At 36.1% G+C, this 18,974-nt stretch overlaps 1 protein-coding gene across 10 annotated transcripts in view; it reads left to right on the top strand.

Moving 5' to 3' along the window:
• The window catches only part of LOC6043452 (ubiquitin carboxyl-terminal hydrolase 32), a 53,902-nt gene that overhangs the window by 13,433 nt on the left and 21,495 nt on the right, over window positions 1-18,974 (top strand). For all 10 annotated transcript variants that reach the window (XM_038258980.1, XM_038258979.1, XM_038258983.1 and 7 more), the window contains exon 3: window positions 13,181-13,415. In XM_038258980.1, the coding sequence (XP_038114908.1) occupies window positions 13,181-13,415 (235 nt within the window). The remainder of the gene's footprint in view (window positions 1-13,180; window positions 13,416-18,974) is intronic.

Here is an 18,974-nt window from a genome sequence, read left to right as displayed (position 1 = left end):
TCGGTCAAAGATTTTTTGCACAACCTGGAAATTTCTGAAAAGTTGGCATTTAATGTCCTCTAAAACATATAAAAAAATAGTGTTTTTTTGCAAATCAAGTTTTAGTGACAAAAGGTTAAATAAAAAATCACAATTTTTTTACCGTGTATCTTTTTTTGTAGTCTATATCCTTACCTACAACTTTGCCAAAGACACCAAATAGATCCAAAAAAATCCTTCAAAAGATACAAATTTTTGAATTTTCATACATCGTTTTTGTATGGCCAGCTGCCAAATTTGTATGGAAAATTATATGGACAAACTAATGATGCAAAATGGCTTCTTTGGGAATATTGAAGGCACCAAAAAAGTTTCAGTCGGATTAAATAATACAAAAAAAATCGAATGACCGAAATCTGAGAGAACTGCGCTTTCTATTATCCAGCATCATTCAAACACGATCGCTTAATTAAAATGAGTATATTTCCTCTGATCGTGCTTGATCAGAAAATGTTGATTACAATTTTGCACTTCGGATATACGAATCACAAACAATTATTTTTTCGTTGTGTTCTTATTGATTTTCGAGCATACATACAAACATACAAACCCTACAAACCAGACAAACCTTCGAATAATCAAACTTTACATATTCGAATCTGGACTGCATACCGAAATGTTCGCAAGATCAACATTAATCGCAAAATTAGCCAACAAAAAAATAAATGCCATAACTGAAAAGAGGGACCGTGGTGTAGGGGTAAGCGTGGTTGCCTCTCACCAGTCGTCCTGGGTTTGATCCCAGAAGGTCCCGGTGGCAAATTTTGAGACGAGATTTGTCTGATCACGCCTTCCGTCGGACAAGGAAGTAAATGTTGGTCCCGGTCTAACCTAGTGGTTAGGTCGTTAGCTCAGTCCAGGTCAGGTGCAGGAGTCGTCTCCCTGGGTCCTGCCTCGGTGGAGTCGCTTGTAGGCCGTTGGACTAACAATCCAAAGGTCGTCAGTTCGAATCCCGGGGTGGATGGAAGCTAAGGTGTAAAAAGAGGTTTGCAATTGCCTCAACAATCAAGCCTTCGGACACCTAGTTTCGAGTAGGAATCTCGCAATCGAGAACGCCAAGGCAATGCTGTAGGATAATAATTTGATTTGATTTGAACTGAAAAGAGTGATTTAACCCATACTAAAAATCGTATAGAAAATGCACTTCCCGGGCAGACGGTAATAACAAAATTCATGCCATTTCAATAACAAATACTGTTTTAAAATAACAGAAGGTATTATGGAATCTTCTTGAAAAATCCATTTTTGCATAAGGGTTTAATAACAGTTTATGTTATCATAACCCCTGGAGATGGAGCCACACGTTGCCGTCGTTCCTGGGCTATTTGCAAAGATGGTTTCCGAAGTTGATATATATCACACATTTATTTTATATTTATATACTTGTCTTGATAGAAATCACAACTTTTGTAGTAAATAAAATTGCAAGAAATTGATTTTTTTATTTGCATCTCAATATTCTTGTTTATAAAATCTAGTATAGGAACAGGTTTAAATCTTTTTGATACATCGTTAGCTTAGGTAGAAATTCATAAAGCAAAGCAACGCTTACGCACAACAGTAAGAGAGGTCTCTTCTAGGCATTGTGGGATTATATTAAATAATTTATTTTTTTCTTATCTTAATGATGTTAGGTTAGGATCTGGTATTTTAATAAATAAGTTTTTTGCAAGGCACTCAGAATAGCTAGTTTTTTTTTGTAACTTTAGATTGTTTAATAATTCCGGCCGACAGTTCTGTGTAAACGAGTTAAGTGATGCTATCAGAATCTCTGATTACAATTTAAGTGATATACACAGTAAAAAAAAAAACATGGTAAAATTACATCTAAAAAGGGGTACATCTTTTATGTCAGAAAAAAGCTTTAATTTTACCTCTAATAATGTGTAAATTTACATCTGGCAGACGCTAGGAAAAAATATCTGTAATCCTAAAAAAAATAAAAAAAATATCAATCCGGCGATAGTTATATCTAGCTTACTAAGTCCGCGCCCCAACCCACACGGCCAACTCGCCGCTGTGAAAACCAGACGATCAAAGCCAATGTACCTCTATGTGTTCCGTACATTGTATACTGTATTTACTGCATATACGGTACACAGAAAAAAAAAATCATGGTAATATTACATCTGGGAAGGGGTACATCTTTTATGTCAGAAAAAAGGTGTAATTTTACCTCTGGAAATGTGTAATTTTACCATTTTTCTGGTGTAATGCCACTTTTTCAGTCTAAATTGAGGTAAAATTACATCGTAAAAGAGGTAATATTCAACCTTCCAAAATTACAGCTTCCAAATTTACATTATTTTTTACTGTGAACATAGAGGTACATCGGCTTTGATCATCAAGTTTTCACAGCGGCGAGTTGGCCGTGCGGGTTGGGGCGCGGACTTAGTAAGCTAGATATAACTATCGCCAGTTTGATATTTTTTAAGGATTACAGATATTTTTTTTTTCTAGCGTCTGCCAGATGTAAATTTACACATTATTAGAGGTAAAATTAAAGCTTTTTTCTGACATAAAAGATGTACCCCTTTTTAGATGTAATTTTACCATGTTTTTTTTTACTGTGTACTAACCATTCGGAATTGTCAAAACATCTATAGAGTCTCGATCAATCAATAATGGAATGATATCAGACAAATTTCGTTAATCTGTTGAACTAATTTTTGGTGGTATGGATTATGGTTGTATCGACCAATGTTGCGAATCGAGGATTTACTGGAGTTTCGACGATCAAATGGAGCCTAACATTTCAAAGGGACACAAGGGTTTTGTGAACAGGAGTTCATCTCTTTCACTCAAATCACAGTTTATATTAGGTATGATAGGGATACACTCTTGTTTGCAGAGCTTCTGTGCCCTAATGAAATGGAAGGCACAAAATAGTCTTCTTGATGAAGAGTATTCAACTTGTAAAGTATGAACTGTTCATTTATTGGTTATTGGTTTTGGAAGCGGCAAGTCAGGTTTAAAAAAGTGGTGGGTCTCGTGGCGCAGGGGTAGCGGCTTCGGCTGCCGATCCCGATGATGCTATGAGACGCGGGTTCGATTCCCGCCTTATCCACTGAGCTTCTATCGGATGGTGAAGTAAAACGTCGGTCCCGGTTTCTCCTGTCTCGTCAGAGGTGCTGGAGCAGAAATCCCACGTTAGAGGAAGGCCATGCCCCGGGGGGCGTAGTGCCAATAGTTTCGTAAGTCAGGTTTAAAAACAAGGTGAAGGAATGTTTGGCTTTGCAATTAAAATTTCGGGGATTTGAGATTCAAGTTACTTTAAGACAGTTTAGTTTAGGTTGTTGATTCAAGTTAATTAGTTTTCCGTAAATGAATAATTGGACTTAAATGATCAGTTGAACTGGTCGGAGTGTACTATTTCATTAGCAGATCTGCTTCTAGCTGTAATGTACGACAAGACAACTGACGGACGCGACAAGACGGGGCCCAGAAAAAAGTGCTCAAGATTTATATTCCCTAGACAAGTTAGTTTTCATCTTTTGTTTTCCAGTATTTTTTTTTTAATTTCCTTCAAACTTGAAATACATCATAGGTTTTCTTTGTATAAATCTGCGATTAGTTACATTTTCTTATTTAATTAACTCATAATTTACTTTGGATCATAATTTCAGATTTCTTTTATTCAGTGTTAAACTTAGATTACCGTAACTGCTCAAGTCATCCAAGTTCTTACTTCTCACATCTACACTAATTTTCTTTCACCTTCCCCCTCCCGATCCCCTATATCTTCCGGTGGTGTTCATTTTGTATGCAATACTAGTTCGGCCTCTACCCTTTTTTCCACAAGAAACCGGACTTGGATTGACTTGAGGCCGCGTCCCCCACCTTGCTCCGTAAAACGAAAACGAATAACAGTTTATGTTATCATAACAAAATTTGTTATTGGTGAGTTCAATTAGTAGGGTGGTGACGCGCGGTCAATTATGTGGCATTGTGTGTGAAAAGAAAAGAATTTTATTTCGTGTTTCATCCTGATTGGCTTGCCCACAAGCAGAAGAAAATCAGTTCAATTAGTTGGGTGGTGACGCGCGGTCAATTATGTGGCATTGTGTGTGAAAAGAAAAGAATTTTATTTCGTGTTTCATCCTGATTGGCTTGCTCAAGTCCTTCCTACATCATCGTTGATCGGGAGGCACGACGTCGTGTGAATTGTTGCATTAAAATAAGTTTAAGTATTACTGTAAATGACTGTAGAAAAGTCCTTCCTTTATCATCAATGTCGTCTGGGTAATCGTGATGAAAAATTACATTTATTCAGTATTTAAATACCTGTGCGCGAGTGTTTTGGTGTGCTAATTAGAAAGACCTTCCCATAGCATCGTTGCTCGGAAGGCTCGCCGACGGGTCTGTTATGAAAGTCCTCCCCATAGCGTCGTAGCTCGGGAGGCATCGAAAAGCTAATACCTTATCCCACTAACCCAACAAAAAAAATAATCACGTGATGCTTGAAGGAGATGCTGTGGATTCAACGGTCTCAAGCGGTATCAACAAGTATATAGCGAAAAACTATGTGCTTGGTGAGTCTGCAACTTCAACTATCGGACTAATATTCCTCCCTTTCGTTGAACTGCAGGCTTCTTGGGAGGGCGCCGGTATTGACTAATAAAGTCGGGTCTTCAGGGGTTAAACAGTGAACGGATGGTTGGCTCCCACTGATCATTTTTGATTCATTGTTTAACTTCAGCTGATCTGTCAATAACGGAGTAGCAGCTCATTGGCAGTCAACCATGCTCATGCTCATGCTCATGCTCATAACAAAATTTGTTATTGGTTGTAAGCCAAAACAACATTGGAAAAACATTTTTTGCTATGGAAGAATACCTCCACTCCAGAACTGTTATTGGGATGAACGGATTAGTTGTTAAAATAACAAAAAAGAAATAACAAAAATTTGTTCGAAGAATAACCGAAAATGTTATTAGTCTGTTATTTCAATAACAATCAAATAACAAAAACGTCATAACGACGAATAACAAATCTGGTTATAAACAACATATAATGTTATTGGTCTAGTTTTTTCAAATATCAAAAATTGTTATTCCCTTGTTATTTCCGGCTGCTCGGGTTGGCTTGGGATGCTCGAGTTTATGTTTAAGGTGGAGCCGTTAATAATTTTTCGAAGAAAATTGATCGTCACTCTAAAATGCTCTTCATTGACTTCAAATTAACGAATTTTTGTTCCAAAATATAACAGCATGTGCCGGTAGTTGCCTTCTTGGATTTTTTTTATCTAAATCAAACGTGTTTAAAAAAATCTGGAGTTTTTTTTTTTTGAAAATGTCCAATAAACCAAATTTTAAGTTTTCGCTTTTTGGGTGTACCCCTGACTCAAGGCGGTTTCAAAAACACCCAAAAAGCTAAAAACAGGAAATTTGGTTAATTTGACCTTTTCAAAAAAAAAATCTCCAGAAATATATGTCTTTGTGGTACAATCATTGACGTTCTATATTTCCATAACTTTACAAGAAATGGGCTAATTGTTACCAAAATGTATCAACATATGTAGGGTACTAATCTGAACAACTTGTTGAAGGATTTTTATTTCAAAATATTGATAGCGATATATCTTTTAACTAAAAATCATGGCAATGATGGAAGTCTTCCAGCTCATATTCAAGATTTAGGCACATTACACCCATACAATTCAGCTCTAAGTGGGAAACGAAAGATGCTTATTTTGAAGTGATTAGTCAATTGATCAGGCAAGTAAAGGTAGAATTACTCAAACATTTGAAGTTAGATGTTGTATATTATTCTTGATATTACTCTCTGACAGAATTAAACTGACATCACATGACAATGTGACAAAAATAAAAGAATACAAAATGAGCAATTTGTACTTCCTTGCTTTTTCTGCCCATAAATATCCACTCAATCGCTTCGCTAGTAAACATTATCAACCCCTGAACCTGATCCAGCCATACTAAACTAATACCACACTGCTAACCGAGAGTACCATTGGGGAAAACGACCCTTGCTGTGTGTACACACTCAGTGTAGTAGTCGGTATAGTAATAATGTAAGTTAAGGTTGTTTATGAATCTAGTTTTTCGCACTTTACGCGAGCTGCTTTTTTCTTCTGTTTATATTCTATTCAGCGAACGCGCTGCGTCATTCTGATGGTTGTAGTGGCGGTCGTTGTTTTTTATGCGTACCGCAATATCAATATCCCTAGCGCGCTGCTGTTCTGGGACATGCAAATAACTAAAACGATGGCCAATGGGACTGTTTTGGCGCGCGGAATGTCCAAGAATGTTTGCTAATTTTGCCACAATTTAAGCGCAGATTCGTGATTCAATCACAGTGATGAATCATCACTTCGCGCGAGTAAAATCTATCGACGACCTTCGAGAAGCTTTATCTTTTCCCCAACTACCCGTATTGATTGCCCGACGACAGCCATAAGCCGTACGGAGGAGGGAGGAAAAGTTGAACGAATTACTTACTGTAGGTACTATCTGGGTGATTCAGAAACAATCAGGAAAATATACTTCGACCACTTGGGGGTGAGGTATTGCTACAATGTTGGTTATGGTCGTTTTTATAAATTGATAACAATTTACAAGTTCGGGGAAGAATTGAAACTGTGGAAAAACATGACTGGAACCACTCGAAACTATTGTTTCGTAGTTGGATTGTTTGTTTTGAGGGATGACAAATGTCGTAACATAATCTTAAAGATATTTGACCCAATCTACTTCAGCAAACCTTCAGCATGAATTAGAGGTTCATTATCATTCCTCATCATGAGTACACGCACACAGTACTACCGTTTGCTGGTTCGGTTGGGTTTCGCCTTTCATGTTTATCTCCTAGATTGGCCACATTGGCTTATCAGGAGAGGGCAATTTCAGCCTCTATTGTATTAGGGATTGAACTGAAGATAGCCGCTTCTTCTGAGGTTGAAATTATCTCTTATCTCAAGCAAAATTTTGCACAAACATTCCTTCCTTCTAAGGTTATGCTATCTCTTGGATAAATTCGCCAATTTTCGATATCAGTTAAGGTAAATATTTATCGATGGTGTATTGCTCGAAATTGTCCGAAAACAGAACAAACAAACAATCTAAATTTGCGTCGCAATTATGAGCAATTTCCATAAACACCAATACAAGTTGACACATAACTTGTATCGGTGTTGTGGATGTGACTGGACCGCTATCGTAAAACGATCACATCAAATGACCGAAACGTGACGCCCACGGCACGATGTTTGTTTTGACCACCGACCGACCGCCGCGCCGTCGGCCACTTATCGAAGGTTGTTGGCTACTACTCTACTCTACTTACCTGGGTCTCCGGAGTCATTGCGAGATAACGCGCACCGACTCTCTGATATAATAAAACGATGTTCTTCTTGTGGGTTGTGTGTTTTGTTATTGCAAAACATGTGATAGGTATGTTGACGTTTGATCAATCTTGTTAAACTTTTATGTTTCAAAATTGTGCGAAATTTTATCGATTAAGGTCACCTTTTCACGTTTTCATAACGCATTCGACTCTCCATTTTTTTTTAGGAATTCCATATTTAAGCTACTATCGAGGAACGGAAGATCAAGAATCTGTTTGAAGAGTAGCAATGTCAATGGAAAGTTCTCAATTGCACTTTTTTCACTTAAAAATAAATTTTTATGAAGAATTTTTTTTCTATGCAGGACATTTCGCAACCTTAAAAAAAAAATAAACATTGGTCGTCCATTCCTTATGCCTTAAAACATGCTTCATCAAGTTGTCCATGAGCAGTTCTCTACGAAATCGATCTTTTGTTGAATTTTAATTTTTGTATTTTTTAATCCGGCTGAAACTTTTTTGGTGCCTTCGGTATGCCCAAAGAAGCCATTTTGCATCATTAGTTTGTCCATAAAAATTTCCATACAAATTTGGCAGCTGTCCATACAAAAATGATTTATGAAAATTCAAAAATCTGTATCTTTTGAAGGAATTTTTTGATCGATTTGGTGTCTTCGGCAAAGTTGTAGGCAGGGCTTGCGAAATTTCGACTTTTTTTTGTGATAGCTGACAGAGCACTCCAATCGTCTTCACCACGACAACCTGATTTCTACATTCTGCTTTCGTTCGTTTCACACACAAAGGAATGAGTGCTACGCAAAGTCACTCACACAATCATTGACTTCCCTCCAGGAGAAAATCGCCTAGAGAGCGGTCGTTTGACATTCTACCGAGATTCCGATCATCTCTCCAATGATAGCAATCATATGATTTCTGTCACCACGCAGCATACACTAGGAAGAGAGAGACAAAAACGAGAGAAAGAGAAAGAGCACGTTGTCTCGTTCAGGCGGCTGCTTGAGTGGTGCTCATTTTTCGTTCGTTTCGTCTTCGTGTTTACGTTCACCGACCGTCGCCAAGCAATGACGGTCATGATAGGCGTTGTGTGTCAGCGATCAAATATCGTTTTGGGAAATGATCGCTGACAGAAAGTTCTATCGAATATCGAGCAATCCCGTTCAGTGATCGATCCCTTTTCAAGCATTGGTTGTAGGTATGGATAAGGACTACAGTAAAAAAAATGATACAAGGTTGAAAAAAATTGGTGATTTTTTATTTAACTTTTTGTCACTAAAACATGATTTGCAAAAAACACTATTTTTAATTTTTTTTAATGTGTTTTAGGGGACATAAAATGCCAACTTTTCAGAAATTCCCAGGTTGTGCAAAAAATCTTTGATCAAGTTATGAATTTTCGAATCAATACTGCTTTTTTTTCAAAAATTTGAAATATCGGTCGCAAAAATTTTTCAACTTCATTGTTCGATGTAAAATCAAATTTGCAATCAATAAGTACTTTAGTGAAAATTTCATAATGTGCACCGTTTTCAAGTTATAGCCATTTTTAGGTAACTTTTTTGAAAATAGTCGCGGTTTTCCATTTTTTTTAAATTAGTGCACAAAAAACGGTTTGCCCACTTTTGGAAAAAATATTTTTGAAAAGCTTAGAAAATTCTCTATATTTTGCACTTTTGAAGTTTGTTGATGTGACCTTTAGTTGCTGAGATATTGCCATGCAAAGGTTAAAAAACAGGAAAATTGATGTTTTCTAAGTCTCACCCAAACAACGCACCATTTTCTAACGTCGATATCTCAGCAACTAATGGTCCGATTTACAATGTTAAATTATGAAACATTCGTGAAATTATGAATTCCGATCTATCCGAAAACAATATTTTCAACATTTTCAAATCAATACTTACATTTCAAAAGGGCCAAACATTCAATATTACGCCTTTTTGAAATGTTAGTCTTGATTTAAAAAAAAATGAAAATATTGTTTTTGAAAAGATCGGAAAATTTCACGAATGTTTCATGTTTTAACATTGAAAATCGGACCATTAGTTGCTGAACAGTTTTTTGAACAAGTTCCATAAAAAAGTATCAGTTTTTGTTCAATATAAGCAGAGATATGCCCAATTTCCTGAAATGAATTGTGCCTTTCTCAAAAATTTCTTAATTTAATTACCTTTCACATGATGGGCACTTCGAAATTGCATTTAGAAAGGGCCCGTTATGAACAACAGTTCGAAGATTAAAAGGGCTTTAAAATTATTGTTTTTTTACTATGAGTTTTTTTTATATGAGAAAATCAACATAAATTAAAAAAAACATTAAGCAGAGATGAGAAGAATGATGTATTTTATCGTATGATCAATACAAATACCATCACTCAAGCTTCACAAATAACAAGTATGATTACATTACAAGCCAGAAATTGAATCAAAAAACTATTGGAAAAATGCATCATAAACTAGGGTGGTCCAAATCCAGTATTTCTCATGGCAATCACCTGAAATTATTAAAGGTCGGTCCATCACTAGGCTAAACTCAAAATTTTAACTTTTGTCTTGAGAGAAGTTTTTCTAAATTTAATAAAGGTACTACATCTCAGAAATTGTGAGAATCGGATAACTATGGCGCCTTCCACAGGTAAAAAAGTAAAACAGTTGCTTTTCTCTATAAATTTGGACGATTTTTCCCATACAAATTTCAAGCAATTAGGTCAGAAAGAGCTCAAATTTGGCGATTTCCGTTATAGAAAGACGTAACTTTTGTTTCCCAAAAAAGTATAGCTCATCACACAAATTTTAATTTTTTTTAACCGTTTTTGTCATTTTGCCGTCCATAGCGCGCGGCGCGTCGAAAAACTCAGTCTTTATTTTCAAAAAATCGTATTTCGGAATCATGTAATAACGACTTAGGGGAAGGTGGGGCAAGACGATCATATGGGGTAAGAGGAACAATCGCTCGTACGGCCGTAATTTTGTTCAATTTTGATTATTTCCAGTATGAGGAATTGTTGCTAGCAATGCAATTAGCTGATTCTACTACCACATAACCGCCAAAACGACGTAAACGCCACGGGGCATAAGATTTAATTAAGTTATTTAGTTAATCTTTGTTTTCTTATAATATTTGTAAAGTACAAAATAAGGCTTAGGGTTCGTTTTAAGGCTCATTTTATCAAAATGCTATTTTTCCTAGATCAGTAGTGTCCCTACCAATGACATGCACCTATTATAAAGTATGATTTAACTTTTGATTATTTTTGTTGAGAGCTTTTAAAAAACTTTGTTCAGGTGGGGCAAGTGTACCATATGGATTTTTAGTATGGAAAAAATACGAATTGCTGCAACAACATATTTTATATGGAAATAAATACATGAAAGTACTTAAAAACTGATAAACAATTGTTAAAAAAGTTGTCCATACAAAATATAGTGATATTTTGAAAATTAACTGTTTATCATCCAAGGTATATTTTTTTGTAAAAACGATAAATTTTTTAGTAAAATATTATTATTTAATCTAAAAATGGAAGAAACCTTTCAAATACATTCTAATCTGATGTATCTAAGTGATAACAGTTAAATTGTTAGCAAATTAACATGTTTTTCATGCATTGTTCCTCTTGCCCCAGCGGGTGGTTCGTCTTGCCCCACTAGTTTAGTAGAACATACAGAAAATCAACAATTTTGAAATCAATTTTTTACATTAAAAAACAGGATGTTTTAAAAACTTGTTCTTACAAAGGCTTAGTCAAGACCTAGAATAAGAAGATTATAATAAAATCCGACAGATTTTTTAACTTTTTAATTGGTTATAACGAGGTTTTCCTTATCTTGTTACACTTGCCCCACTTTCCCCTAATTTTTTTTTAATTTATCGTGTAAAATTTTCCAAGGAATCCGACAGAAATACTTTCAGACGTAGACCTTCAAACAGCGTTTTAAGTTTTCGTACGACCTTTTCAAATGTTCAGGTGTCCAAGACAACTTAAATCGATTGAAATGGAGCAGAGTTTTGATTTTTTATTTACTTTTGCCAAAATCGTCGATTTTGGCTATTTTTGAACCACCCTAATACTGCGTAGGTCACCCTAATGGCCGAGCAAACAGTAAAATACAGGTCTAATTATTTCGGCCAAGGAACCCCCAGAAAATTTTTGAGTCAGATCGGAGAAATTTTTTTCGAATCATGCTGTTTTCGTGAGAAATTGAATGTGTAACTGTCAAACTTACTGAGCATTTTTCTCGAAACATTGGCTTGATTTACTTGTGCCACGATATCTCGAGATTGGATGGACCAAATTGGCTGAAATATGGGGTGAAGACTCTCAAGTCAATGCTTGAAAAGGGATCTATCACTGAACGGGACTGCTCGATATTTGATAGAACTTTCTGTCAGCGATCATTTCCGAAAACGATATTTGATCGCTGACACACAACGCCTATCATGACTGTCATTGCTTGGCGACGGTCAGTGAACGTAAACACGAAGACGAAACGAACGAAAAATGAGCACCACTCAAGCAGCCGCCTGAACGAGACAACGTGCTCTTTCTCTTTCTCTCGTTTTTGTCTCTCTCTTTCTAGTGAATGCTGCGTGGTGACAGAAATCATATGATTGCTATCATTGGAGAGATGATCGGAATCTCGGTAGAATGTCAAACGACCGCTCTCTAGGCGATTTTTCTCCTGGAGGGAAGTCAATGATTGTGTGAGTGACTTTGCGTAGCACTCATTCCTTTGTGTTAAGGCAGCGAATGACAAATATTGTTAAAGCTGCCTGAAATAAATTAACCACCACCACCATTCCTTTGTGTGTGAAACGAACGAAAGCAGAATGTAAAAATCAGGTTGTCGTGGTGAAGACGATTGGAGTGCTCTGTCAGCTATCACAAACAAAGTCGAAATTTCGCAAGCCCTGCTCTCAAGACACATCCCGTGTGCATGGCGAAGCCCGAAATTAAATTGTTAATAAAATAAAAAAATACAAAAATTACGATTTTTTATAAGAAAATCCCAAAAATATTTTTATCTTTTTTCTAAAAAATATCCGGGTTCACTAAAATTTTGTGTGATTTTAATAAGTTGCCGATTTACATGTATGTAACCCCTGAAGTTAACTGTATCGCGTTTTGGCGATGCATCCCTCTTTCGTGTAATTGATGAGAGATTAACAATCAAAAGTTCGATGTGATTTGGTACTTCTCATGGAATTTGGATATACTCCTGAAACGTAAAATTTTCTTGTTATTATTCTTTCAGGTGCTTTTTCCTAACAACTTTTTGTCCTATCGTCAATCTTTTTGAAACTTTTTTTGGAAAAAAATCGGATACAAAAAAAATTAAACGTAAAATCAATTACATTGTGGCTTTTCGGTTTTAGATCTCAAGATGAAGACAGTTTGTTTATCACAGTTTCGATCCGATCAGATCAGAAAAAAAATCAATTAAGTTAATACCGCACCTGCGACAGCATAGTACGACCACGACTGCTTGATTGTTTGTTGTTTGTTCGGCAATTCTCTTGCACTATCAGCTCCCCGCTTGTCGGCAGATCATTACCTTCACCTAAATACGGATAGTCATCGTACCTTTCAGTGCACACTTCGCACCGGGCTATTTGGATGGCAATTTCTTTGATAACAAGAGCGCCCGGGGCCCAACTCCTGCAGGTAGATAAGTCGGTCCACCCCCTCGTACACACTCACACAAACGCCCGGCATAACCGATAAGATTGTGTTCTTTTGGCCAGACAGACATCGACTACATCGAACTGGCAGCTACTTACAAGTGTTTTTATTTTTTTTGCTTCTTTCTTTTTTCAGTAACGGACTTTGAGCTTCGGCGGATAAAGGATGCGTTCAAGAGGTCGGCCGGAACGAGTGGGACCGCGCTCAGCAAGAGTGCCTTCGTGCAGGACGTGCTCGGCGACGGAGTTCCGACGGTGGTGGCCGATTGGCTGTATGCAGCATGTGGCGGTACCCCGAAAGGAATCGCCTTCAAGGAGCTACTGTGCGGGCTTGTTCTGCTCACCAAGGGCACGCAGGACGAGAAGATCAGGTTGGTATTTAGTTTTGTGAGCTTTAACACCTCTTTTCTAATCCATTCAACAAAGATATATTTTTGGATTTTTCAAATGTTAGGCTTAATTTGAAAATTTGAAGACATTTTTATTGTAAAAAGGTTCCTTTTTGCACTATACATAATTTTTAAAAGATTTCTAAATAGAAACTGGATACAACTTTACCAAAGACACCAAATTGATCAGAAATACCCTTCTCAAGATACAGAAAAGCTTTTTCATGCAAAGCTTTCCAAGAGCAAGAATTCAAAAGTTGCTATTTTTGTGTCGAATACAGATTGTTTACCCCGAGATACTAAAATCAGACTGTCTCGATATAAGTGTGTGTATGTGTGCGAAATTTGCGAGGGTGAAAATATTCCGTTTCTGGATTTCTCCCCTTGGCCCCTTACAAAAGCCGGATGATAAACTGCTGGGCAAACATTGCTAATTATGTTTACGATTTCCGAACGGGTCGCGACAGTAGGTCTCTCTGCCACTGCTGCTGTTGGAATTAGTGTGGGTATGGAAATCACTGCCAGTTTTACAGTTTGATGAATGGGAGCGAGAAGGAGAGCTTCACTTGAATTTGATATCAATTAAAACCTATAATTTCATTTTGTGGAATTAATTCCTAGTTAATGCTCTGTTAGGGTAAATGTCCCCATTTTGGGTTAATGATAAAATCTTCCACTCATTACGCCATTTTCTCACGAACAAATTTACCCAAATTAACAGATTATTACCTACTAGTATTGTAGCTTATACAAGATTTACACTGTTATTCATAAAAAATTTAACTGTAAACTACAGTCATCCCACATATTCGGAACATCCACAAATTCGGAACACTTTTATGATTATTTGTCAATAGCATGCCAAAAGTAGCTTTTCTGCCGATCTTTCTATTTTTAGAACCTTCATTTGGATATGCTCTTGCTATTTCACTAGTAAAAGTAGTACTTTTTGAACAAAAAACTTCATTCCAAGACTATTTTGTCCAGAGCAGCAAAACACTGCCTCCAAATGGCCTGTTTCATAATTGTGGGATGTTATTGTGCTTCCCACAATTTATCGATTTGCTATGATTTTTTGAACATTGGCCGATCTGGAAACCGTTCCGAATATGTGGGATGACTGTATTATAAGTTTATTATTTTAGACTTGAAAAATCTGTTTCTTCTGAAGGGTTTTTTTTCTCTATTCGGTGTGTTAAGCAATTTTGCAGTTTTTAATGAGGACTACACCGATTTTTTTTGATTGATTTGAAATCACTTTTTGTCACTAAAAGTTTATTTCCCAAACTTTTTTAAACATTTCCATCTTCGGTCGTTGTAAATATTTTTCAAAGTTTATGTATAGGCAAAAAATATTTTGACAATTTACAGTGTTATGAATGAGTGATAGAAAAAACTATCATTTGATAATTCCTGTACCAAAAATCAGGGGGTATAGCTCTTTCTTTATATCAAGAGCAAGAGCATTCTCTTTCCACTTTCTTTCTCTCACCGAATATTCTTTTGTTTTCTCAGAAAACCACAATGAAAGAACGCAAGACAGGAATTGGAAACCAACCACGCACAACATCCTGTTCAACTAAGTTGGCATTTTTTTATACTTTTATGGCTACGCTCTTTTGAGGGGGATGATTGTTAATGACGGAATGAGAGAGGAAAAGAGAATGTCACACTGGATTCTGTCAACACGTGATAGAGACGACATTATTATTATACTTTTTGCTGAGTATTTCGCTACGGAAAATTGTATGTTTTTACAACACTCGCAAGTTATGATTTTTTGAAAAAATAGAGATTTGTCAAGAAAATATAAAAGTTGGTCAACCTTTTTTTTACTTATTTTTATAAGTATATACTTCAGGTAAATAAAAAAAAATGCACCGTTTCAAGTTATAATATTTTTAAAGGTAACTCGCGAACTAATGGTCCGATGTTAATGAATTTAATTTAATTTAATTTAATGCCTTTCTTACAAAAGGAAGATAACGGCTGTTATTTTATTTATTTTTGTTTTCAAAGAAATAGCAAAATAAAGAATGGTCCATTCATGAATCAATTCAAAAATCAACCTGATTTTTTAAATTACTGAAAAGCGCTGTTTTTGCCCCATTCACCATAGCCGGGTGTAAGCTGTACTCGAACACAAGCATTTTCGATTTTCAAAATCAGAACAACTTATTTTTGAGTCAGAGAATTAGCTCACAATTTGCGATGTTCGTAATGTTTTGTGGCTATCGATAAATCGTTCGTATTCTCTGAGTTTTTTCGAATTAAACGAGAAAACGAATAAACGAGAAAACAAAATATGTAATTCCGAGCGTTAAAGTGATTACAAAATGGCTGGCAGAAAGTGATTCCACACCCGAGATTTTGTCGTGTTGTAAACGATGTAACGGTAAAGCCGCTTAAAAGTTCTTGAAACCTTTAAAACGTCTACTGGAATTCACTAAACTGACATTTAGGCGTTAGGCAAAATTGTGAGCTTTTAATAAGCAAGCCAGAAAATTATGTAGTATGCATTTAGGCGTTTTTGGGATTGGGAAGCGACTGAGCGCTCGGTGAGACTTCACTACGACAAACGCTGGGGGTTCATTGCGACGAGCCGACGCGTGTCTTGGTGCGCTGGTACGATGAACCAACATACTAACACACAAATGGGCTCGTACCGAAGCTAGAAAACCAAACCCGCGATGTGCGTTGTCACTGGTGCATGGGAAGCTTGGACGCTCACCAGAAATTCGTTCGCTCAGAGATCGATCAGAGAATGAGCAAGAAAAAAAGAAAGGCAAAAGAAAGAGCATGAGACTTCAGAACGGATAAATGCTTGCGTCGTTTTGCGTTCACTGAAGCTTAGCATAGATAATCATGACGATGAACGAGCAATCGATAGGGCAACTTGTACAAAAAGGGTGTTATCTAGTATCAAAACTCTATACGCGCCAGCATTACTCGCGTCTGCATGTGAAGCTCAACTTGACAACTCGCGACGAGGCGACGGAAATCGATCGTCCATGATTTTTTTTTGCAGATTTTTCGAATGGGTATTTCTCGAGAAATAATTTGATAACGAAGCTTAATTTTGAGTCGGAGCCAAAAGCAAACCCTATACCTTTCTTTAGTAAGAAAGGCAAAAATGGACATTTTATAAAATCTGAACGGTAAATTCGAATTAGGTCAAATTTGTTTCAGAACTTTAATTATGGTCTAGATTATGATATGGAGAAAAAAAAAATAGATAAAATGTCAAAGGAACAGTTTTGGAATTTCGTGAAAAACTGGCTTTCACCTTATTTAGGGGTTTTTTCCCCTCACAGTAAATTAGTCCAACAGTTGTAAATCAAGAACCACATTACCGACATGGATGAAAATTTGGGAGGATGTAGGGCTCGAAAAATGCAATTTTTTGGATAAATAAACGATTTCAATTTTCGACCGAATTTTCATTTGAAAACCACCTGATCAGGCGAAAATATACTCCGAGTCCCTTAAAAAAATGATAAATTCAAATTTGGTATGGAACTGGTTCAGGTTCAGCACATCCCCTTTCGAATGCGCCCAAGAGAGCTTGAATCCATAATGTGGGCTCTGAGAAACCCCCTACCACAAAATTGAGCACTTTTTTACCACACACGGACGTCACGCGTGCTGTACGGTAAATTGATCCCCAAAATTTGGATATTTGAGATAGACCAATTCTGTCATTGTCATTCGATCGGGCGTCGAAAATCGATCGTCCATGATTTTTCGCAAATTTTTCGAATGAATATTTCTCGAGAAATGATTTGATAACGAAGCCTAATTTTGAGTCGGAGCCAAAAGCAAACCCTATACCTTTCTTAAGTAAGAAAGGCAAAAGTATAATATTACATCAGGAACTGATAAATTTCGTCAGTTTCTGGTGAATTTTTATCAGGTTGACATGTTTACACATTTTTCGGGTAAACTGACTCAAAAAAAAACCTATCAAATTTTCAACCTTCCAAAATTCAACTTTTTGTTGCTTTGACACGATTTTTCTATCCTTTTTTAAAAACTCTGTATTTTTTTTTCAGAAGCAAAATAGGACTGTACCGAGATTGTTAACGATTAAATTATCGTTATTTCGATAATTCTATCGGCGATAATTTTATCGACGATAATGGACGATAACTTATATTTAATTTATTTCAAAAATTGACTATAACCAACCAAATTCTCTTGATTTTTCAAGCTTCCTGTTAGTAAATATTTTTTGATATTCTGGTGAGTTTCAAAGTATAAATACCAAAAAAAAAATCACAAAATACCGTATTAATTAACTCAAATTTTTATAATTTGCAAACGATTAGACATTTTGCATGCATAATCACTGTTTTAGAGTTTTTTGAATGAAATACTAAAATTTTCACAAAATACCGTATTTACTCGAAAATACTATTTTTTATAATTCGCAATATGGGTATCAAACGATTCGAAATTTTAAATGTATTTTAACAGTTTTTTAAATGAAAAACTCAGATTTTCGCAAAATACCGTATTTATTCGAAAATACAAAATTTTTGATGATTCGTATAGTTGTATAGTTTTTAAATTAAGTGAAATATTAAAATTATAAATATCAAAGTCAAAGAGAGTTTTCCCATAAAAATTTGAATCGCTTTGCGGAAAGCCGACTCAAACCCAATCGCGCCCCAATTTGGGGGGGTCGTTTGGGGGCCCAAATGGAACCGGAAAATGGCTGTTCTGATTAAGGGGTTACATACATGTAGAAAATCACAAAATTTCATATTACAGACAATTTATTGAATCCACTAAAATGATGATTTTCAATCTCTCCTGAAACTTTCATGAAGATATTACATGATTAAACTGAGTTAGAGACGATTTTCAGCTCAACATTTTGCCGTGCGCAAAGCGGACTGTCAAATTTTCTGAGCGTTTTTCTCGAAACACTGAGTTGATTTACGGGTGCCACGATATCTCGAGATGGGATTTACCAAATTGGCTGGATTTCGGGGTGAAGACTCTCAAAAACTATTCCGTGTGCATGACGAAGCCCGATTTTGAAATTTTGCGTTTTTTAAAAATACAAAAATCAAAAACTGACGATTTTTTATATGAAAAACACAAAAATATTTTTATTCATGTATGTAGCCCCTTAAGTTAGTGCATTCTGAAATTTTCCCATACAACTTCAAGCCACACTAATATTTAAACTGGTCACACTAAATGTTTTAAGGTTTTTAAGATCATCACCAGTGATGGAATAATCATCATCAAAAGAAAATCTTTGGATGTTCAACTAGAGAAAAAATCCGAAGGGAGCATGGCTCTCCTCTCTCGCGCACGAATGATCGGTAAAAGAATCTAAAAAAATCATCATCTTGATTATTCGGTGGAACATCTTTCTTACTACTACACTTGCAAGTGTAACGTCACACGTCGAAAAAATACTTGTCACATTCTGTAGATGGGCAATGTGAATAAACAACGTGAAATAAATATTATTGCTGACAAAGAAATTCACAAAAAATCATCAGCAGGTTGATTTTCTTGGAGAAT

The sequence above is a fragment of the Culex quinquefasciatus genome, chromosome 3 (genome assembly GCF_015732765.1).
Source record: "Culex quinquefasciatus strain JHB chromosome 3, VPISU_Cqui_1.0_pri_paternal, whole genome shotgun sequence".
Lineage (NCBI taxonomy): Eukaryota > Metazoa > Arthropoda > Insecta > Diptera > Culicidae > Culex > Culex quinquefasciatus.
Note: the sequence above shows the minus strand (reverse complement) of the source record. Positions and strands in the feature narration are given on the sequence as shown.